The following is a 25,089-nucleotide window of genomic DNA, read 5'->3' as shown; positions in this document are numbered from 1 at the left end:
GAAAGCTAAAGCCAACCACATTCCCAACACAGCTGACCGAATGAGGAAATAACCGGAGAAGGAATGGTCTCGCATTAAGAACTGCCTGCTTTCTTCAAATGAAAGCTGTGGAGAGAGTGGAAGACTGAAACTAGGGGAAGATAACATCGTTCCCTGTCTCTCTGGATCTCGACCGGCTGGTGGAGTGTGTTTCTGTGAGCCCGTGAGAGAGCGAGCGCTTCACTATGTGGGCACTGGTGACTGAGCTGCTCTTCAGCTTCGTGTTGTTGGCCTTCATGGTCATCAGCTGCCAGAACGTCCTTCATATCGCCAGCAGTTCGGTCCGATCGGTCCTGGCCTACATCCACACTCAACTGGACCGTGAGCTGGGTGAGAATGAAGGTGTGTCTGACGAAGAGGAAAACGTCACCACTCGAGTCGTGCGCCGCAGGGTTATACTGAAGGTACTGGCGATTGCTGTTCAATACGGAATATTCCTTGCAGACGAGACGCAACCCTAAAAAAGTGGCTTCAGCTGTTGTAAAATGTGCAAGCTTGTAAATCTAAGGGATTGCAATGATACGTGGGTGCTTGGTTTCAGTTTCATTGGAGCTCATTTGAGTGCACTCCTGCAAACACCAGAAGGCTAGTCTGTAAGAACCACAAATAATTGATCCGGTGTATGAGATACTTTAGAGTGAATATTAAAAGAGCTTTGTATTTAAAGTAGGTCTGGTCACTGACACATGCTGAATTCCTACATTCCTCATAAACATCTTGGCTCTTGTCACATTGCTGTGGGTTAGTTTTATGCGGTATATCACAGATTGACAACTTTTCCTTTCTGTTGAACTCCTGAATGAGACGTTTAGGGCTTTTAAAGGGGTCATGGCATGCTTTTTTTGAAGTTCACTTAGGGCCGGTTTACACAGAACACGTTTTTCCATTCCACTGCACTACTTTTCCATTGTTTTTCAACGTAAATGTGCGCTAGACATACGTGTTTACCGCTGTGCTCACATCTCATGTCTTTTGCAGCGTCTCGTACATGACCTGTTATTATAAAAACGTGCCGTTCAAGTTATAATAACTTTTTTCTTCTTGCGTTTTTTTCCATTCCACTGCACTACTTTTCCATTTTCAATGTAAACAGGCTAGACAGAGGTCAGAGGTCTTTTACCTTTGTGCTTACATCTTTTTCGAAAAACACAAAGGAAAAACGTTTCCGTTTGTAGTTCATCGTTGTCATGTAAATGTGCCATTGGATTAATTTATCTTTTTTTTAGATGTAAATTGCTGCCATTTTTTACTCAGAATTCCAACAAAATATAATGATATGGTTCCTGAGCCTAATGTGTGACCCTGGATCACAAAACCACATATATTTGTGGCAATAGCCAACAGTATGGGTCAAAATTATATATTTTTCTTTTATGCCAAAAATCATTAGGATATAAAGTAAAGATCATGTTCCATGAAGATATTTAGTAAATTTCCTACCGTAAATATATAAAACGTTTATTTATGTGAGTAAATGCACCTTTAAAGGAGATTTTCTCAATGTTTAGATTTTGCACCCTCAGATTCCAGATGTTCAAATAGTTGTATCTGGGCCAAATATTTCCCTATCCTAACAAACCATTCATCAATGGAAAGCTTATTTTTTTCAGCTTTCATGTGATGTATAATTCTCAATTTCAAAATTGTGACCTATGTGACTGGTTTTGGGGTCCAGGGTCACATATGTGCTTCGAGGGGTGCTCAAAATCTCCCGGATTACAATCAAATATGTTGAATATGTTTATTACAGACCTAAGTGGTGAAGGTGTGAAATCTGAAACCTGAGAAGGTTCAGATAATCATCCAATCAGAGAGAAGGAATAGTGATGCACTGCTTTTTGTGATGGCCAATATACTATGAATCATTTTGACCATTTCTTGAAAAACTAAAGGACTATTGCGGGCAAGTCCAATCAAAAGAGCGAGTGAAGCACCCAATGGAGCATGTCGCCCTTTTAAGTTGCTTTTGTCATATCTCACCCAGGGTGATGAGGCAGAGGATCTTCACGGAGAGCAAGTGAGCGAGGAGCAATTTACAGATGAGCATGGCAACATCGTCACCAAAAAGGTCAGCGGTCTCATCCTGCTTTATTCCTGTCATTTACCACTCATTGCCATGTAATATCCATCTCAAATCCGTCTCAGTGATCATTTCGATTAGCTTTGCGAATTGAAATGATTCAGTGTTCGTAATGCTGGGTTGGGTTTGTTGCTCTGTTCCAAAGCCTGAGCTGACCGCGTAGACGGCATTTTAATGCGTCCTGATGTGGGGCTGTTGTGTTAAAATGTGTCCCACCTCATTTATAATCAAATTCTAAGGCATCATCTCACGTATCGGAGAAGACAATCCCAGAATACATTCTGACAAATGTAAAAATGTGAATGAAATCCATCAAGATGGTGTAGAGTGAAATAACTAATGGACCCTAGAATACATTTTTTTTTTTTTTTTATCTAATGTGCATTTACAACAATACTTTGTGTTTGGCTTTCAATTTGTTACAACTAGTGTTTCTAATACAACATTTTTTTTTATGAATGTTACATCTTTCTCTCTTCTGATCAAACAATCTCTCTATATTTTTTTCCTCTTTTGCTCTTTTGGAAAGTCATAGAAACTCTATTTTGAACTTTTTTCTGTAGCTATTAGAGTAACACTTTATTTTACAGTGTGATTGTTACATGTTACATGCAGTATTACTAGTAATAACTATAAATTATGCATAATTACATGCAACTAACCCTCAACCAAACCCCAATTCTAATCCTAACCCTAAGTACTGTACATGTAGTTACTTAATATTACTCAGTACATAAATGTATAATTACAGTGTAACAACAACACCTTAAAATAAAGTGTAGCCCAAAAATTGATGACTTGACTATGATGACTTCCACTTCTGAGAACAACTGGAAACGTGAAAAGGGTTCATATGGTTATATTTCATCAAATACTGAAATTTATAAATAAATAAATAATAGTTCAAAGATTTCATTTACCCAATAATTGCATGTACAATGTATTTGTTATTACTCTACACTCAAAAAATATTTAGGCTTAAATTGAAGATTTATGCGTTTGAATTACACAGTTTAAAATTAAACAAACTAATAAATTCAATTTGATTCATATTTGTCAGTCACACGTAAATAAAACAAGAAACAGGTCAAATTTCTGGACTCAGAAATAGAATACCAGAGCTTAATATTAACTATCAACTATTTGCATCTATTTGATTTTATTTATATAATAATATTTTCAAAATGCATTTATTCAAATTGCTTAAATTCAGCATATATTTGTTTATCATAAAAACGATTAAATGTATTCTGTTAATAACTATGAACATGGTTAAAATCTGGCGAGCTGTATAACAAACAATATTCAAATAGTTGAAATAAGCTTGAAACAAATTTGGTTTATATTTTTTATGAAAAAATATACAACAATACATATATATGGTGATTGTGCATTTAAAACACATTCAGTTTATTAGTACTATTACAGAATTCCTAAATGTTTAGTTTATGTATGACTGAATTTTATTAGCAATTCAAATACATAAATCGTACATTTAGGCCTAAATATTTTTTAAATGTATTATGTCGTTAACTTAGCAACATGCCCTTCAAATTCTTTTGGAGTTGACCTTAATTGTAAGGTTAGTTGACTCTTTTGTACCAATAATGCGCTATATGTGAGAGTTACTGTCTATGTAAAGTGTTTAAAATCAGCCACATGTGGGACTTCATTTCAGTAAAGAGAGCCTCTGTGTAGGCAGTAGACAACAAGGCAGCTCACTAAATTTTGGAACAATTCTTGTTAAGTTCTTAAAGTCAACATGATTCAATGGCGATTAACAAAGAAACGTACCATCATTTCGAGATGTTCTTGAGGGTGAACTTGACCATCCAAAAATAGAAGGTTTGCAATAATTCACCTTGATTTTAAAAGCAACATCAAAGTTTACGTTTCCTTCGAAAGTCATAACTTTTGCATGTTTCTTGCATTGTTTCTCATCTCTCACCTTTTTTCATTTCTTCTCCTGCTCCCTCTTCATGTCCACCGATTCTCAATGATCTCATCCATCCGTAGATTGTGAGGAAGGTGGTCCGGAGAGGAAAAGGGGAGGAAGGGGTTCAGGAGCTCATCATAGAAGGGCTGCCGCAGGAGATCAGTGAGCCAGACGTTGATGGAGAGCAGTACATGAGCTATGCAGTCCTGGGCCGTGACAGCAAGGTGGGCTTTTGAGTTAGCAGAGCTGGTCACACTTTATATCAAGTGTTTTTAACTACTATGCATTTACATTTAAATTAATCACTTGATACAATGCACTCATTGGGCCCTATCATACACCTGGCGCAATGCAGTTGTGCACAAATTATATTTTGCTAGTCTCAGCCTGACGCAGTTATCATTTTCACGTCCTGCACCACGTTGTTTAAAGAGCAAATGCATTTGCGTCCATTTGTGCACCCATGGGCTGCTGGAAAACGAGGTGCGTTTGTTCAGTTTTGAGGAACTGAAATAGACTGAGCCATTGACCAACTGACACCTGGTCTAAAGTCAATGGCGCAGTATTTGTTTGGTTATTTAAAGAGCGCGTTAGTAATATGAGCCTATAGGCGGGTCCACAACACACATACACTCTGTCCCGTAGATAGTCTGCTTGCACTTTAACCTTGTGCACGAGCAGATCCTTTTACTCACTAGAGAAGCGTTCAGTTTTTACGCTAGCAAATTCCGCCATGTAAATAGCGAATCCGCCATGGCGCGAGCGCAACTGGCTTTTAAAGGGAATCGGAGATGAGACTCTGATTGGTTTGTTGCACGTTACTCCCAAAACACAGCCATTACTCATTAGACTTCCCTTTTAGACCGTGCGCCGGGAGCGCCGACCATTTTTCCCGTCGTTAAACTAGCAAAAGTGGATTCAGACACGCCCTAAGTGCACTAGTGCCGTGTGCTAAAGACCATGTGCTTAGATTGTTAAAATAGTGCCCATTGTGTACATACATGGTGGAGTGGAGTTAGACTACCTTAGTCAACTAGTTGGTTGCAAAATTTAAATTAGTCATTGCGCATATCTCTAGTTTTTACATTGTACTTGTATTTAAAAATACCTGCATTTAATTACAGCTGTAATTAATTTCTGTAATTACATCTATAATCACTCTGTTACATCTTAACCCACTCTTAAACCAACCCATACCACCAAAACTGTGCCTAACCGTACCCATATCCCACCTCAAGTGTCAATCAACACAATAAATGCGTTACACCTAACAATACATTTTTTGATGTAAGAACATAGCTGTTAAAGACACCTAATATAAAGTGTGAGCGCTGGGCTTGTTGCACCAGGACTGATAGGATTTGTTTTGAAGAGGAATATGTAAAGTGCGAGATGGTTGAATAAAATCAAGGCTCAGTAGACCAGGAGAACACCAAATACATAAATGCATACTTTTTCTTTGCATTATAGATCTTATAGAAGATGCAGCATATACATGTGATCCACATCAGAAGATTATAATGTATCTGCAAGAATGTGCCATGAATCATTTAAAGTTGCTTTTGTATGGAAGAAATAGAGTGAAAGTATTGTGGCAAGTGTCAGAGGACAATATATGCTCTGGATAATGTGAGAAGCTTGTAAGCCTGTAGATGCACCTTTGAAACTTTATTAAAATTGTCCTTAATATTAGACATGTTCAGCTTTATTATAACTGTGCTTCATATTATTGATGGCTTAGTATCATGTTAGGTAACACTGGTCAGAATTGAATTGATAATCATATCATTGGAGTTTAGTGTTTAGTTTCTCCACAGTGTATCATTATACTTTCTCTTGGGCACTTTTGTCATTTCCTGATGTTGTTTCCGTTCAAAAAGAGGAATCAGTCAGAACCGGGATTTGGTGGTGAACAACAAATAACACTGAACATTGCATTTTAGAGGCCTAATGTGGTGTCATGGTCACACTTTAGTTTGGGGGAATACACTATGACTTCTGCCTCAATAAACTCCTAATTTACTGCTTATTAATAGTTAGTAAGGTTGTTGTTAAGTTAAGTGTAGGTATTGTGTAGGATTAAGGGATGTTTAATATGGTCTTGCAGAATAAGGCATTATTTTGTGCTTTATAAGTACTAATAAACAGCCAATATCTAAGCTAAAAGCAACTAGTTAATCGTGAGAATTGGTCCCCAAACTAAAGTGTTACCGGTGTTATTTATTAGACTGAATATATCTGGTTATATTCTGCCATTCTACTCGACTCGGACTACTATTTCTGCAGTATTCAGTATGTACTGTGCATATAATGCAAACGATCTGCATGCGTGGAATACAGAACTATTACAACCGCCAAAATATAGCGTATGCAGAAGAGCACACTGGGAAAAATTAGCTTCTCTTCCCAGTGTTATAAATAAATTAGGAGCTACATCTTTTTCTTGACTCCTTATTTAATCCGACTGACAAATGGTGAGACTTTTTTTCACAAAATAAGATTATTATTTAAATGTATTTAAGTGTAAAAAGTATTTAGATGCTATTTGTACTTGGCAGATGTTGTTTGCACCTCAGTGTATTGTAGTAATTCATATAACAGTATGCAGTAATAACAACACGTTAACACATTATATTTATTAAAATCATAATTGGATGCCTCCTTATTGGGACATTATTGTCCCTGACCCTAAAGCCCTCCCCTAGCCTGGGAAAACCCAGACAACTTCTGGAAAATTTAGATTTGCTCTGCAAGTAGTCTGGCAAAGAGCTCATTCAAGACGATTTCTAATCCGTTGAAATCGCGGCACCAATCAGAAACGTTGGGGCGGGCTTTACACGATGACGATCGCTCTGATTGGTTTTAGGTCTATCCAATTGCGCCCAGAGGCATTTGAGCGACGTCCGTTCAACTTTTAAATGCATTATTATATTCAAATTGCAAACACATGAGGACAGTCTCCATGAAAGACCCACTGGCAGATGAACGTGCTGCTACATTTCTCTCCGAAACGGTAGGAAATTAAATTAGATTTAATAGAGGATTTTAACTGTGACAAGATGATTGACAGGGCAGTTTATGTGACAGGACGCACGCGACAGATCCGTCAGATAAAGATGATGAAGTAGGATGTCCCAAAGCTTGCCTACTTTTTTGCTACACATTCAAAAGTAAATACATTTTCTTCACAAAAAGAGTACATACTTTTATGGCGTAGTGTAACTTAGGCGAATTGGGACGCAGCATATGGCTTTACACGATGACGATCGCTCTGATTGGTTTTAGGTCTATCCAATTGCGCCCAGCGGCATTTGAGTGACGTCCGTTGGTGACGCCCCTTTGGAAATGAGTTATTAATGAAGCTTTGCCAGACCATAACTCAGTTACTACTGAGAATGGTCTGGTTTTAACCAGGCTAGCCCTCCCCTATACCTACCCCAAACCCCAAACCCCAAACCCCAAACCCCAAACCCGTACCCGATAAACACTTTATTCCCACTATTAAATACCCTTTAGGCACTTTATTTCCACTCTTCAAGTATTTTCTATGATTTTATTTAAAATAAACTCCTCTCTGAGCTGATATGCGATGGGAAAAGGGAGAAGAATGGGTTGGGAAAAAGGCAGATTTGAACTCAGGTTGGTTGTCAAGTCAAGTCAAGTCACCTTCATTTATACAGCGCTTTTAACAATAAAGACTGTTTCAAAGCAGCTTTACAGTGATAATAGGAAATTAAAATAACAGATTTTGTTTTGGCTTTACAGCAGCTCTAGAATAAAGTTTTTGTCCAGTTAAAGTTAGTTTTGATTGATTATTTTTGATTACTGCTTAAAAACTTTTACACTGAATACTGCATATTGTTTCACACACTAAGCTTAAATTAATATGCACTGTGTAGTCTGTAGTGTATACAGTGGAGTATGTGGTCAGCAAAACATTAGTATTCCATTCTGAACATATTCTGCCTTGTAGACCCTTGTAGATTTTGAGGAAATTACATCACCAGGTTGGTTCATATGTGACCCTGGACCACAAAACCAGTCTTATGGATAATTATTATTATTTTATTGAGATTTATACATTATATGAAAGCTGAATAAATAAGCTTTCCATTGATGTATGTTTTGTTAGCATAGGACAATATTTGAAATTAATGAAAATCTGGAATCTGAGGGTGCAAAAAAAAATCTAAATATTGAGGAAATCTCCTTTAAAGTTGTCCATTTATGTTGCCGATTGTGCAGCATTCACTCACAAAAATACATTTTTGATTTATTTAAGGTAGGAAATGTACACTGTAAAAAAAATTGCTGCGATTATTTATCACAACTTAAAATCCAACATTGTTTCAACTTTAAAAAGTATGTGTTCATGCTTGACTTAAAATATTAAGTTTAGTTAACTTTAGTTAAGTTGGATATTTAAGTTATCTCAACAAATTTTAAGTTGTTATAACTAATCGCAGCCACAATTTTTACAGTGTACAAAATATCTTCATGGATCATGATCTTTACTTAATATCCTAATGATTTTTGGCATAAAAGAATAATCGATAATTTTGCCCCATACAATGTATTGTTGGCTATTGCCACAAATATACCCGTGCGACATGTGACTGGTTTTGTGGTCCAGGATCACATATGTGATTCCTCTTTATGAGCATCCCAGTTAACCCTCACTTCATTTGATGTTCATTATCATTTGTTTACATATGATTTATGTCAAGTTTCCCTGTATACGCTCGACTTTAATTAAACTTCTCTTTGCCCAGACTGTGAATGTGCCCGTCCTTCTGTGTTCTGATGCTATTTGCTTTTTTTCTCTTTATCCTATCCCATTTATTTCCTCCTGTCTCTCTTCCGTTCTCACCCGTTCTTTGTTTTGAGTGCACTTGCACGTTCTGCTTATATTTCTTTTTTCATTAACACCTCACCTAATTGTTTCACTCTGCCCTCTCCGTCTGTCCCGTTACCCTTCTTGTTTCTACTCGTTCACTCTCCCGTTGTCCTCCCCTGGATGGTCCCGTCTGCTCTCCACCGTAGCCGGATGTTGTGGATGTGAAGAGGGGAGGCGCTCAGATAGTGAAATGTGCGAGTCTACGGAGAGTAAAGCAGTGAGTCTGACTCGCGCCTCCCTGCAGGTACAGGACATTGCTGCACTTTGTGCTAATGTAATCCTGCTAACCAATGGGATTCAGTCGTCATTCTGAGCCATAAGACTGTGATGCCATAGGTCATTACCAGGACACGGTGCCATTTATGACGGAAAATCCTGGTATTAGGACCACGATTGCTTCCCCAACACTATTCAGACTAGTGATGGGTTTCTCAGTTGGACAATTCTCAATCTATCAATCATGTAGATTCAATGTGTTTTTTAATAAATCACATATTTATCATTTAAACATTATTTTAAGCGGAGTGGAAGATGCCACCGCATAATGGGGTCGAACAGAAGTGCTGGGACAATGAAAAATGTTGCATTTCCAATAAATACAACGTATTTTGATGAAAAAAACCTTGCATAGGTATCGAAAACAAGATATCATTTCAATAAAATCTGAATTTGGGTGGAATGCAGGGTTTTGATTTTGGTAATTAATTTGACAAATTTTATTCTGATATAAAACAATAATATAAATAATGTGACTACATTCTGTATCTATTTCTATAGAAATATCTATTTACAAGTCATGAGGATATAACGCACCGTTCCTGAGAATGATCCAGGTATTCTAGTTTTAGGTTGTCTGAATATTTAAACATATTCAGATAAATCAAACTATCGAAAACTTAAACATACAGTAGTATTTCATTATCAAGCAGTATAGAGACCATAGGAATGTATAAGGAGATTATACCAATAACCTGCTTAGCTGCAGATAGTAAGTGTGTTTGAAAGGATCAATGTCTCTGAAAGTGAATCTCAGTTGAGTTAGGCTATTATATGAGCTAGATTTTAAAATAAAGATGAAGCACTAGTATTCAGGCAGGGAAATACATATAGGCCTATTGATTTTGTATAAGGTTTGCCTTCTGTTATGCCATTTGATGTTCTACTTGGACACATTTCACCTCACTGCATTAACTCCAGAATTCCTCTGACATCTTGTCCATTTCTAACTAATATATATATAAGTGTCCAGTCAGAAGTTGTGTGCCTTTCCTCCCTTTTAACTTCTGAATAACTCTTGATTATGTTTTTTTTTTTTAATCCTGTTGGAATCTTTGCAGGATTCTATCTATTCCTGTTCTATCATAATTTGGAATCCTAATGAGATCAAACCGTGTTGAAATGACATAATTTTTTATTGTTGTTGGATGTTGTGGAATATTTATCGAAATTCTATTGGTGTTGGAATATTGTCTTTCTGGTACACCTAAAGCACTTTACAGCGGGAGCTTAAATTACTCCTTAAATCACTTAAAGGTACACTAAGTAACTTTTGGCCCTCTTGCAGTTACTGCATGCATTTTGTGGAAGAACATTGTTTTGGTTGTGCTTCGGCTCTGCGTGACTGTGCGGATGAATATGGTTATGATGCTGCTCATATAACATTCACTATAGGCCTAAGGCCGTGTGTCCAACAAAGCGCTTTTTCACGCGGCTGGAGTATTTTTTCAATTGTTTTCAATGGGAGCGCCGCGTTTTTAAAAGGCCATGAGCGTAACGAGGCGCTGAGCATCTTTTTCACGCTGAATCGCTGTTTTTTACAGGTCGCCGAGAGATGAAGAATGTTCAACTTTGGGTAAAACGCAGCGCTCATCACTGTCATTTTTTACCCAACCGTCCAATCACAGTGGAGGAGGGGCGGGACTAATACCACACCGACCAACCGCCACATTCTGCTTGTACAACGTCAACAGATGACGACAACAAGCATAATAACGGGAAAAAATCATATAAAACAAGAGCCAGAGAAAATACGTTACATTGTATCGACATTTTAATATAGAATCAAAAGAGAAACAAAATGTGTGTGAAATGAGATACTAGTAACACTTTCACGTATATTCCGTATCATCACAAGCAAAGTGTCTCTACTGGAAAAAAACACAACGCTACCAAAACGCTCTCAAGCGCCCACAGCTAGGTGTTTTCAGCAGAGCGCCTGGGGTTTTCAGCCAGCTTTGGTGGACACACAGCCTAAGAGATTTAACCAGTTTAGATGGAAAGGATCTCAAGCTGACTCGCTGAAGACGTTACCATAGCTTTACCCATTAATAGACACGCTACTTCCTTGAGAGTAAATTCCATGTCAGCGTTACAACAACCATAATGAAATGACCCTTCACAATAGATGATGCTTTACAAGAACTCTGTTAGAGAGATGCAAAATATAAACACTTATAATAGGCTTACCATAGTGAATCAGGGTAAGACAAAACACCTTTTAGAAGAAGGATTGATGATGTATTGACTCATTATTTAAATTGAGTTCATTTTGAACAAAATAAAGTTACATAGTGTACCTTTAATTTACATTTTTTCATATTGGGAACATCTTTTATCCTATTAAAGACTCTGAAAGATCCTGTACACATTCCTTTAATTGTTGTAAACTACTGATGATTGGTGTCACTCAGACCTGTCAGAAAAGCATGCTGTATTTTTGTTATATTAAGCATAGTTTAAATAATCTTATAGTTGTCCAGTTGGAAAACCCAACTGAATTCAACTTAAGATCATTTATGGCCATCATCTGATCTAGACGGTTTGATCAGATGAACCTCCGGTTTGTAGATTTGGTTTTGGCCTGGTAAGAGCTGGTAAAGCACATTCACTGCAAAAAAAGATTTGCTTCCTCAGTATTTTTGTGTTGTTTTACAATACAAATATCTAAACCTTCTTAAATCAAGACATGTTTACTTGAGTTGCTAAATGACATAAGATATGAAACATTTATCAAAATGAACAAATATCTGCCAATGGGGTCAGAAAAGGGAAAACATGTTTATTTATTTTTACCCCACTGGGATATATATTTTTCTTAATTTAGACAAATTTTTCAGCAAACAAGACTTAGGGCCAGATTTACTAAAGAGGGCAAATTAGCATGAGAGCATATATAACCAAAAAATAACCATAACCAAAAAAAGCGCAGATGTGAGTGTAAAGTTCTGCGTGTGATCTAATGACGACACACAAATTAAAGAACACAGACTCGGCCGGATCATTTCCATAATGACCAACACAATCTACCAAGAGCAGCGCAAATTAGCGACTGGTAAGACATAGATAAATAATGGCGCAAACACCAGTACATTGACAAGCGCAAACCTTAGTAAATCACCTTGCATGATTCATTTAAATACTCTCCTCCCATACATTTTGAGTCTGAAAGGGAAACTCCTACAAATGCATATGCAATAAGGTCAAACGCAAAAATAATAGTTTTTAATGCCTTTTAGTAAATCTTGGCCCTTAATACTTCTGTTATTGAGCACCTCAAGTAAAAGCATCTTGATTTAAGAAGGTTTAGATATTTGTACTGGATAAAATATGAAAAATTTACCAGAATGAACAAATATCTGCCAATATGAAAATATGAAAAATGTATCAAAATGAACAAATATCTGCCAATGGGGTCAGAAAAGGGAAAATATGTTTATTTATTTGTATGGCATATATTTTTTTCTTAATTTTGGTCCTTAATACCTTATGTTATTGAGCACCTCAAGTAAAAGCATCTTGATTTAAGAAGGTTTAGATATTTGTACTGGATAAAATATAAAAATAGTTTTTTTGCAGTGTTGCACCAGCTACCACTCTCCAAAACATACAATGACCATGTCTTTAATCTCAATGCAAATGTCATGATTCTTGTAAGATTGCAGCATCGTAACCTTCCTTTCTATTTTTCCAATAGGACTTGACACCTAGACCCAAACCATCCTTCACTGACACATGATGGGCGTCAAATAAAGAAGAAAACCGAAGTAGAGCGCTGGCGATAGGCGATGGATATCAACTACGAAAAAGAGATTTTAGGAATTTTTTTAACAAGCAAAACCAACACTAGAGGCTAGAGGCATGATTTCTTATAAAATGAAACCAAACAATGAAAAAAAGCAAGCATTTGAGAAGTGCTTCCTGTAATCTCAATATCAGCATGTGAAAGTGCTGTCGCATGGCCTGCCTTTACATACAGCACTGACTGCAAGCAATTATGAGGTGAGAAAATATTGTCGTACCGCAAGGGCTGTAAAATGGTGAGGGGAAGGACTTTGGCCAACCGGAAGCGTACGCTTGAGATCGGGGGGGTTTTGGGGGCACGTGGGACACAAAAGCTAGTTTTAGTCCAATCCAGCAAGAGTTTCCTGAAATTTAGTCTTCCAGAACACACTAGTACTGAGATGATTTCCCACCAGGAGGAGTCTGACCCTCTTGTACTGGTATTATATTCATAATATGCACTCAAATATGATGTGAATGTACTCTCTCTCTCTCTCTCTGTGTGCGTGTGTTCTTCTTCACAGCCAAAAAAAAAGTGAACAATCTATGCGATGATTATGCTGCTGTCTCAATACTTGCTCCTGAAGTCTTGTCCAGTCCAATAGTACGTGTCTTGTGTATTGTAAAGGTATAATTGTGTAGCAAATGAGCTGTGAACTCCTGAGATATGCTAGGCTCAAGGGTTACAATATGTGCAGTTTAAATGTGTTTCAGTGGGATACAGTACATTGGACAGACTTTGAAAACACTGTGGGGATCTATATGTGCACGTTTGCAGATTATTTTCATGCATTCCTCTGTGTCATATGAACCCTGAGCTTCCATTTAATAACTTGATATGCACAGAGGAGCATAAAAGCATTATATTTACACATTATCCACCATAAACATTTGCTTTATTTCAAATAATCACAACATTTCCTTCTGTATTCTTGTGAGCAAACAAAAAGCAATAAAATAATTTTTTCTTGTTTATTAGTTTAATCCGAATAGTTATAAGGTCTACTAACCTTTCAGTGAAGTAAAATTGACATGCGTTGTTTAGGAAAGAAAACAAAAAATGTTTGGTAACACTTGGTTATCAATGAAAACGACTTCTAAAGCATTTATTAATCTTAGTTAATGTTCATTTCAACTATTACTAATACATTTATTATCATCAAAACTCCATATTATTTAATGGGTCATGAGCTAACAATGAACAGCTGTATTTTATTAATGTTAACAGATTAATAAATACTGTTAAAAGAACGAATAGGAGCTTTTTGTAAAGTGTTACCAGATGTGTAATTGATGCCTTCTCACTATTAGAAAGTCCTACATGTCGAACAATCTTAAGGAAGAAAACTAGAACAGATTGAAACTATTTCAATATATTGAATGACATTAAACAATAACTTTGGCAGCCCAAAAATCAATATCATTTTTCCCTGGACATGTCACAGTTATTGGCATCCCTGCAACAATATTTGTTAATAACTTATACAATATTTCATCCATGATATCCCATATCCATCTATAACTTCATAAATAGCGTCATCAGCGTAGTGCAGTATGTGTGTACTGTACACACACACACAACTGAAGTACTGACACACTAAAGTATACTCTGGCTTTAAAGGATTGTCATGTCTCCATGAGCCACACATTGTGTCACCTCTAAAAAATTTTGCTCCATATGCTAAATAAGCCTGTTTGGCTTATATTGATGTGTACCCATCTAACAAAAATACATTCTTAGAATGTTTTGCGAACATTTCCATTAAGTTTTGAAAACGTTGTTTCGGAAATTTCTCAGAACGTTCATAACATCCAGTTTAAAAAAAAAAAATCTTTTAAAAAAATTTTTTATTGGTTATGTGAACGTTGGAGAAAACATTGAGGGAATGTTTGGTAACACTTTAATTTAAGGTGACATAGTTACACATTACTACATGTATTTACAATATTAATAACACCAAATTATGCATAATTACAAGTAACCCTAAACCAAACCCTAACTGTAACTCTATAGTAAGTACATGTAGTTAATTATTATTACTCAGAAGTATAAGTACATTGTAACTACGTCACCTTAAAATAAAGTGTAACCGGATGTTTTATGGGAACATCACTTCAGTGTTCTCTGAACCATCTAAACATTCAGCTAAAATGTTCCATGAATGATGTATAAATAAAATGTATTATATATATATATATATACACTATACTGCCAAAACTATTGCGACACCCCTCCAGTTGTATAAAATCAAGCACTTAGGCATGCAATGAACCAATCACAAACTGGCTTATCCACCTGGCGCACTATTGGTGGGTTTAATCCAGTTCCTTCTTACCTCTCGACGATGCTCAATGGCTTCTTTAGTTTAGCAAACGAATCGCTCGAGTGGGTGTAAATACTGCTCACTTTCATGTTTTTTTGTGCACAACCTGCAAAAATCGCTACACGTCAGTGGACACGTTTCCTGGCTGGAGTTTTCGCTGCAAGTACGTCACCCGGATCGCTGGTCTGATTGGTTGAAGGACTATCCAATTGCGTACAGAGTCATTTGAACTATGCCGTTGATCACGCCAGTCGAAAATACAGAGCAGACTCCCCAGACTAATGTTCAGTCTTAAAAGATTGAGTTTGGTCTGGTGATAGGTTGCCACATGTGCAATAAGTCCATCCGTGAAGAGTCTGGGTTTGGCGGTTTCCAGGAGAACGGGACTTGCCTGACTGCATTGTGCCAAGTGTAAAGTTTAGTGGAGGGGGGATTATGGCGTGGGGTTGCTTTTCAGGGGTTGGGCTCGGCCAGTTCCAGTGAAAGGAACTCATAATGCTTCAATACCAAGACATTTTGGACAATTTGCTTTGGACAAATCAGCTCCCAACTTTGTGGAAACAGTTTGGGGATGTTCCTGTTCCAACATGACTAAAGACATGGATGAGTGAATTTGGTGTGGAGGACTTGACTGGCTTGCACAGAGTCCTGACCTCACCCCGATAGATCACCTCTGGGATGAATTAGAGCGGAGACTGCGAGCCAGGGCAAATGCACTTCTAATAATACTAATAAACACACTCCTAAACCTTGTGGAAAGCCTTCAGAAGAGATGAAGCTGTTATAGCTCTAAAGGGTGGGCCAACTCCACATTAAACCCTACGGATTAAGAATGGGATGTCATTAAAGTTCCTGTGCATGTAAAGGCAGACGTCCCAAAACTTTTGGCAATATAGTGTGTATATATATATATCTTTTTCCTCATTATTATTGCATAATATTTTTACCAAAAGTCCCTTTTGTAAGAAAAGTAAATAGAATTTTTTTTTTTTTTTTTTTTATCTATGTGAAAATGAATGGCAATTAGATGCCGTTCACAAAGTTGTTCTTTGGGTGCCAATTATTGGTAAAATATTCAATAATAATAATAATATGCAATTTTTTTTTGAACAACTTTACTGAAAGGTTAGATTTTTCCTCATCTTTTTAGCATAACAAACAACATTGGTTATTAGTATATTTTTCATTTCCTTTTTGTTCACCATTACAGGTGATGCCAATAATCATGGCATGCACTATATATTGTTTTTAAGGAAAACCACACAGTCTGTATTTTTGTCACAAATAATAAGATTTGATGCCTAATAATTGTATAGGCACATGCAACTCTTAAGCTTGATGAAGACACGCAGCCACTGAACACTGTGATCAGACTGTCCTACAGCAGAACAGATCTGACTTCATACACACACACACACACACACACACACTGAACTATAATGTGGATTATCTGGATTTGCACTTAAGTTATTCTTCTCCAGCAATTCAACCACTCGTCTCTTTCTTCAGGAGGTTTTTTGCAGCAACTGCCAGTCAGTCCAGTTGTAGACTGTAGGATTGATGCTCATCTCGTCACTATATCTTATTATGCAAACAGCGATTGGTGTGCCATCATCTCGACTGATGCCCCGATCATCAGATCCAACATCTGACAAATCAACTATAGTCCTTATATGTTAGTATTAATGCAGCAAACCCCTTCAAGGCTTTCATTTATATTGACTTTATATTGAATTAGCAAAGACTCGTGACTGCATGGCCTCCATGCAAACTAGCTCATTTCATTTGATGTTACGTCTGAGTACAGCATAAATACTTGATCCTGAAATTATCCTGTGATGGAAAAACAACGGAAGCTACATTTTCAGGCGTTTCAGATGTGTGCAAATAAAAATAAGATCCTGTTAATATCATAAAAGCACAATACCAAATATAGGCCATTTATTGTAGCATTGTGTGTAATGCCTTAGCATTGTTATTCCATCTCTGTTATCCCTTGTTCAAGTCACATGAATAACACTAGAGTGAAATTTTAAAGTGTCACTTCTAATTTTTACAGTCTCGAATTATTAAAGGTATAATTTAATATTAGGATGCACTGATAAAATAAACTGTAAATGCATGTCTTCCATCCCAAAATTTTTTTTTTTACATTTTTTATTAATCGTCCATTTTACAGATGGATTATTAAAGGACATTTTTTTTTATGTTGCTTGGACATAAAATGCACAGACTCGCTGCATGGTAAAATAACTTCCCAACCATGCAGTAAAAGTCTAGATGTCAACAAGATCTGTGTTCATACTCTATGTGCTTGTGTTTCCCCATAAATTCCCATTTATATGCTTTGGGTTTTTCAGCCAACTTGACTAGAGTTTCTAGGTAATAAAACAGATCCAGCCAGTGTTCTGGCCTTTAGTGGATCCTCCTCCCTCCCTCGAGTCCCTCATGAACGAACCCAAAGCGCACAGATCAGACGGGCCGGTCCGTTCCAGTATGGCAGCAAGGATTCGCCAGATTAGAAATGCAGTTTGATGTCCAAGCAATGGTTTGAAACAACCTCTTGCAAAAAAAATGTGAACTGCTGCAAAACGAGAGAATATTTATACTCCTATTTACTACAGAATGATTTGAAATCAATATAAACGCAATAGCATATTACTTATGAAAAGGAATGCAAAATGCACACTTGCACAGAAAAGATGTTTTTAATACATCTTTTAATACATATATATAATTATATTTAATTAGAATGCTTTGCACTTGCAAATGGGAATTTATGACCTGCTATTTGGGAATATGGGAATACTTTAATGTCATGGATGTACTTATAGCATCTTAGCAAACAAGACTTCAGGGGGTTGCCTGTGGGAATATAGAAGCATTGTGCTTCGGTCATTTTATTTATGTATTTATTTTTATTGCTACTATAGGTCTTTGAATCAGACAAGGTTTTAAATGTCTATATAAATATATAGAAATATTCAACCCTGTACACCAGCTGAAAATACATTTACAGAATTAATAAAGAAATAAAAACTGGCGCTGTGTGATCATCCTTTTTTTTTCTTTCTTTTTTTTTTTTTACTTACTCGTACAATAGTTTAAAGGAAGAAAACTAGAGTATTAACCTTGGCTAAAAGCTTACTGAGATTTTTTGATTTTTTTAGACTCTTTTTGTCATTTTTTGTATATATATTTTAAAATAATTTCTAGGTATCTGTAGTTATAATGTTTAATATGTGAACTGAAATCAGTTATGTACCATTGTGTTTGTTTTACTTTAAATCGTTCTTGTGATTTCTGGTATATTGAAACCTGATTTCTTGCATATTGAAACCTATTGATTAGAGGATAAAAAAACAATGAAACCTCACAATGCATATTAAAATAGTATAATGTAATGCCAAATGCTTGACTTACCTTGGTTGTGATAATATATATATATAATCCCGAAGCCCTTTTAAGTGAAGCCATTTGACAGTCATAGTAAGCATGTTAACAGACTCACGCCTAATGGCAGCTTTATTGTTCAGCAAGTTTTCAGACCACCCAACTCTCATGATGACATCTACACACACCGTGACGACCCAGACACCTCTACACACCACCACTTTTGCTTCTCAACACCTTTTAGTGCACTTATTCTCCCGGCCCCCATCCTGCGAGGGTTTGGGGTGCTTCCATTAGACAAAAGGACCCAGACAATGTTTGTGTATAATTTCTATAAAACTTTATCAAGCCTGCTGATAAGATGGTAAAAAACACATTTCACATCACATTTTATCACATTTTTCTTAAACGTAATACACCCATATGTACATGAAGTAAAAATATACACTCGCTTAAAAAATTCAAAATATTTACAAGTGTTTCTTTTAAATATTAAATATGTCCGTACTTTTGACAGCATTTCAGCGGTTCTCATTTGAAATTCTCCAAAAACACGTACTTTAGTTCAGGAACAGAATTATGGAATGTTTTTGTTCACTCTTATGAAAAAAGTTCCATTGGGGTTCTAAATAAAACTCTAGGGTTCCGGACTCAAATTTGAAAGAACGCTTTAAGCCAAAAATGTTCTATATAAGGAGAAATGTCGACCTTTTGCATACTTTCATGTTTAACAGGTTATTTACATTTTTGTAGTCATTAAGTATGTTTACGAGCTATTTACTTAATTTTTTTTTTTTTTTATGTATTAAAACAAAATGAATTCGTTGAAAATAAATCCATGTAATGATCCGATGATGTGAACCCCTTTTAGGTCCTATAGAGCCTTTTTTGTAAGAGTGTATATATGTGACCCTGGACCACAAAACCAGTCACATGTCGCACGGGTATATTTGTGGCAATAGCCAACAATACATTGTATGGGTCAAAATTATCGATTTTTCTTTTATGCCAAAAATCATTAGGATATTAAGTAAAGATCATGTTCCATGAAGATATATTTTGTAAATATCCTACCGTAAATATATAAAACATTTCTTTTTGTGAGTGAATGCAGCACAATCACCAACATAAATGGAAGAACAGAGATTTTCTCAATGTTTAGATTTTTTTGCACCCTCAGATTCCAGATTTTCTAATAGTTGTATCTCTGCCAAATATTGTCATATCCTAACAAACCATACATCAATGGAAAGCTTATTTATTCAGCTTTCATATGATGTATAAATCTCAATTTCCAAAAATTGACCCGTGTGACTGGTTTTGTGGTCCAGGGTCACATATTATGAATATTTTACATGATCGGCCCACTGAAAGTTCATCATCAGTCTTCAGTCTTCAGTGACAGCCGCACTCCTCCACGATCATGTCCTCGTGATGCCGCATGACCACACCGTCTCCTTCATAGTACAGCATGGAGAGCGAGCTGAGGCGCGTGGGCACACAGGACGGGCAGCTCACCCGCTCCGGCTGGAAAAGCTTCAGCAAGCTCTGGAGAGAGAGAACGCAGAACGTGAGTTATTATAACCCAATAACTGTCCCTTATAAAGCTTTTTATTCCAGAGCGTTTGACATGTTGTTGGACCGGGTCATATTTTACCCCACAAAAAAATTCCATTAAGATATGTTATGTCTTTCATCTCAGAAATGATTCTTTACTTGATAGTTTACTATAACCATAGCAAAAAATCATCCTGTAAGCTTGTTTTTATTTAAATCAGCATAAAATTGCAGGCATTACAACAAATACTACTATGATGAATAAGTTAGTTATGTTACTATTTAGATCATTTTCTTCCTTTTTTTGTGCATTTCAGAAAACTTGTAGGCTACTTCTGCAAAAATTGATTTCTTAATTTTTTTTCCTTCTGAATCTGATTTTGTCGTTAAATGACACTGACGTTGACCTGACCACTGTTCAGTATCTCACCTGCATATATGCGTGGTTTGTTGGGTTGAAAGACTCATCCAGTGGACTTGGACATTGGCCTTCGCATCGGTATGCGTTATAACGCTTCGGGTGCACGATCCACTCATCCCATCCGATTTGATCGAAATCCACCCACATATCGACTCGCCGGCAAAGTTCTCCTTGATGTTGCTCTGTTCCCGTCGCGTTCCTGTCGTCCGTCTGGATGCGCATCCTCTCGACCCGGTTCCTCTTGTGTCGACGGCCTTGAGCTGCGTCTGGAGCCCGGCTCAGGATGACATGTTTGGAGTGAGCAACTGTGTTCATCAAGCTGGAGGCCCGTTGGCCACTGTGGGAAAACTTGTTTTTGTAGAAAACTACAATCATAACTCGTTCTGCTGTGGGATGCTGAATTTTTCGCCGCCAACTCTTCGTAACCGGTTCACTTAAGCCTTCCCCGCTTCCAGTGTCCTCACTCTTTGTAACCGGCTCTGTTAAGTCCTCACCGCTTCCAGTGTCCTCTCCATCCTCTGGTGTCGGGATGTTCTCGGGAGTCTCCGTTCCCTGACTCAGCCAGTGTTGGAGCAGCTCTGTGACGTTGAAAACCCTCCAGGTTGATGCTGGAGTGCCGGGTACCGACTTGATGCTGCCCAGAAAAAGTCTCTTAGTGCGACAAAACACTGAGTCTGACTCGCAGTCCCGTTTACGAGAGTGGAAGATGTCCACCATGACGCGTCTGGATGCAGAAAACGCTGGGAGACGGATGCGGAGCTCCGAAAGATGAATGTCGTCACTCGCTGAGAGGGAAGACATGTCAAAAGTGACGCTCCATCGCTCACCAGTTTGATGACAGTCTGGAAAATAAAGAAAATTTTCGTGTCACCTCTTGCAATTAGCTACTAGTGAATGAAAAGAAAATAAGACACACAATTAAGCTATAGTAGGTAAATATTAAGTCAAAAATACAATGTTAACATTAAATCAAAAAAGAATCAGTTTCACTTTATTTCGATGATCCACTTTAGAAATAACTTCTACCTTTGCAACTGCATGTCAACTAACTCTCGTTAGAGTATTAGTATAGGCTACTGTAGTAGACTGTTAGTAGAATAAGTTAACAACTTGCAAAGTTAGCTTCAGTATAATGTCTGTTGAGGAGCATCAAATTATAGAGTTAGCAGATATTAAGCAGACAGTCTACTAATACTCTACTGAGAGTTCGTTGACATGTAGTTGCAAAGTTACTTATAGTTAATAGAATGTCTAAAGTGGACTGTCAAAATAAAGTGTTACCAAATTATCTTCCCTTTTCCCAATAACAAATTGAAGATCCATAATATTTGAGGTTGTGTTGTATGGCCATTATATTGTTAAGAGTTTCTCCTTAAAATGTGATAGGATTTTATTTTGGTGTTCATAACAAGCATTAAGGATTCTTGCAGCGACTCAGTTTCTAATAAGTTGTAACACTGAAATAGATCGGAACGCGACGCAGCTACAAGAACGCGTCATGCAACGCGCGGCACGCGCCCTAAAGTCAGGGTGAAGTAAACATTTGAATAAAATAAAATTTGAATAAATTATATTATGTATAAATTATCAATTATAAGCAAACGAAGCCTAAATGTAGAATGTCTAAATAACCACGCACATATTAGGCCTCTACCATTTCTCAACAGCGTTTTTCATAATTATTTTACGCTTAACGTTATTTTCGGTGATTAGGCCTATTTAAAAAATTAAACTTTAAATTGGGTATAATGAAGTGGGTGGACTGTTTTCAACAGGTTTCGTGAGATCCCCTCAGGTTCTGTCAGAGCCAAATGTCAGCGCTGTCAGGATGGAGGATCTGCTTGACAGGAGATGTGTATTGAACCTCGCGCTAACAGACGTCTGAAGAGCTAATACACACACACCCGTGTACATAAAACAGCCAGCTCTTTAAAGTCGAATAAGCATTGTGACACTACTGAGTTGTAAAATCTGAGGGTCAGATAGCAGATAATGAGCCCACAAGTTCCCCAGATGCGGGACTTTAGGCTACTCTTCTTTCAAACGCACTGAATATACATCCATCAAGACTTTATCAACGTGTTAACACGAAACAAAATGTCTGCTAAAATGTTATGCAGTAGTCAAATTGTTGCCAAATTGCACAGAAAAAAAGCATTTAAATAAAAAGGCATTTTATATTGTACAGTTATGTGCTGCATCTATGTAGCTTATAGTTAATACAATAGCTGTGCACATGTATTAATATAGGTATTAATACTCGGTATTAATGCAGAACCTACCCCTAAACTTAACCTTAACTCATGAAATGACCTTTTATTATACTTTCGGGATGCATAGGCCTACACTTACAAATGCACATACTATAAAATAAAGTGCAACCTACCAACTTTGATATAAACTATGGTCCTGATGGTGAATGATTAGTCATGTCATGTACTATTAGCATGGCACTTTAATGTATATCCTATTTCCAAGAGTATATTGTCCAACCATTACACATGCCACATGAATTGTGGTACCATTTTGGTTATTGGTAACACTTTATTTTACTGTGTCCTTGTTACACATGTAGGTTACACTTTATTTTAAGGTGTCATTGTTACAGTGTAATTATATATATATTTAAGTACTGAGTAATATTAAGCAACTACATGTACTTACTATAAGGTTAGGGTAGGATTAGGATTTGGTTGAGGGTTAGTTGCATGTAATTATGCATAATTTACTGTTGTTACAATGGTAAGCATGTAACATATATGTAACAAGGACACTGTAAAATAAAGTGTTACCAAATAAAGTGTAACCCTTTATTTTACAGTGCTGTTCCCCATGTACATATTATAGTAGGTTAATTAAAATAACTAGGTACTAACCCTGAACCTACCCTAAACCTTAACCAGTGTAGTTACCTTATATTACCAGCACTGTAAGTGCACATACTGTATAAAATAAAAAATAAAACAAAGAAGAAGAAGAAAAAAAGGTGCAACTAATTTGATTTGATTTTGCATACAAAATAAGTAGGCTAAAGAAGGTTAAAGCAAGAGCATGTTTTACCTTGCGCGATCAGGCTGAGGATGAAGTCAGTCTGCTGGACAGTGGTGTTGTGGACACTGGCTGGAGAAGGGCTCATGTTCCCGCTGAAGTCTCTGTATAACTGCATCATGTACAGCGGGTACCTCGGGTGCATCTGGAGACTGTAGTCAGAATATGACCCTGCGAAAGCTCTGTGATGTCCTCTCTGAATATCGATCTGGACGCAGTCAACGTGTATCAGAGAAACCACCAAAGTGGCGAACAAAAAGATCGGCATTGCGAATCAGTGAAGTTTTCAGCTGCGACTCTTTCTCTGCGCGCCTGTGGTCCGAGTGATCGGGGTGTCCAGGCTTCGGACAGCGCTTTTAAAGCGCACAGCTGGCCCCTGATGACCCCTGTCATCCTGTAGTGTCCAGGAATCCCTGTGATCCATGAGGCACATCAGAGGAGAGCAGAGCTGTCAAGTTCACTGCTTCTGGAAACTGTGCAGGCTTTAAATGCGCGAGGCGTGAGACTCTCGCGCTCGAATGTGCACGCGACATCCTTTGATTCCGGCCCACCCAAAGCTGAAGCGCCGTGTGTATTCAACATTTGTTTTTATATGAATGCAACAGGCAACATTCAATTACGAATGCTTATTTTAAGGCTATTGCAATATGATTTTACAGTACATTTGGTATTTATATTTTAAATATGTTTCGTCAGGTATTCTGTTAATGGGACACAGGAAAAGACTTTTGTCGTCTGTAGTGCATTATATTTTAGTGAATTTCTCTGACATCACACATGTCAAAGTTTTAACACTGGATGACAACAACTTCTCCTTGGTCTTTAAAAATGACTGAAATTAGTGATCAAATTTGGCACTCTTGTGGAAATATGATATTTTACAATTATCATTTCAATCTGACAAATTTTCAAACTGTTTGTCATAAATCAACATCTCAGGAAAATGTTATGGGTTTTCTAATCAAAATATGACTTTTAGAGACACCAGGACTTCAATCATGTTTATAAATAGGGAAAGAGATTACTGTATATGTCAATATTCCAATGCAATATTAAATAATATTATGAATATGTTGCTAATTATTACTCCCATTATTACAGTTCTTTTTTTATTACATATTGCCCCAAGAACACATTAATATGCAAATTAGATACAGTGTTTAGATCCATTGTATAGAATGGGACTACGCATTTATGGCCATTTTACCCACATATTCCATTAAGTAAAATGGTATATCAATTCATTTCATTATAGCTTTCATAACATAGTTGAGAATCATCTTTATGCAAAGTTTGTTTTAAAAAAAATCCTGAAACCTATTAAATGTATTTGTG

At 36.9% G+C, this 25,089-nt stretch overlaps 2 protein-coding genes across 18 annotated transcripts in view; one reads left to right on the top strand and one right to left on the bottom strand.

Moving 5' to 3' along the window:
* Window positions 1–18,377, top strand: part of ank1a (ankyrin 1, erythrocytic a) — a 156,972-nt gene extending 138,595 nt beyond the window's left edge. For 12 of the 17 annotated variants that reach the window (XM_082170914.1, XM_082170909.1, XM_082170915.1 and 9 more), the window contains 4 exons: window positions 2,024–2,107; window positions 4,136–4,279; window positions 9,099–9,196; window positions 12,926–18,377. In XM_082170914.1, coding sequence (XP_082027040.1) covers window positions 2,024–2,107; window positions 4,136–4,279; window positions 9,099–9,173 — 303 coding nt within the window. In that variant the 3' untranslated portion in view covers window positions 9,174–9,196; window positions 12,926–18,377. Of the gene's footprint in view, window positions 1–2,023; window positions 2,108–4,135; window positions 4,280–5,525; window positions 8,829–9,098; window positions 9,197–12,925 lie in introns of those variants that run through there. The other 5 variants (XM_082170902.1, XM_082170911.1, XM_082170912.1 and 2 more) reach the window with 5 other exon arrangements.
* On the bottom strand, window positions 14,838–24,929 carry spaw (southpaw). The gene is made up of 3 exons (XM_082170985.1): window positions 23,767–24,929; window positions 20,716–21,548; window positions 14,838–20,276 (listed from the first exon to the last, which is right to left on the bottom strand). The coding sequence occupies exons 1-3, from the start codon at window positions 24,020–24,022 to the stop codon at window positions 20,124–20,126; spliced, it is 1,242 nt and encodes a 413-aa protein (XP_082027111.1). The 5' UTR covers window positions 24,023–24,929; the 3' UTR covers window positions 14,838–20,123.
* Window positions 24,930–25,089: the final 160 nt, after the last annotated feature.

The sequence above is a fragment of the Leuciscus leuciscus genome (genome assembly GCF_965113295.1).
Source record: "Leuciscus leuciscus genome assembly, chromosome: 5".
Lineage (NCBI taxonomy): Eukaryota > Metazoa > Chordata > Actinopteri > Cypriniformes > Leuciscidae > Leuciscus > Leuciscus leuciscus.
This window is presented reverse-complemented; position numbering and strand designations above follow the sequence as displayed.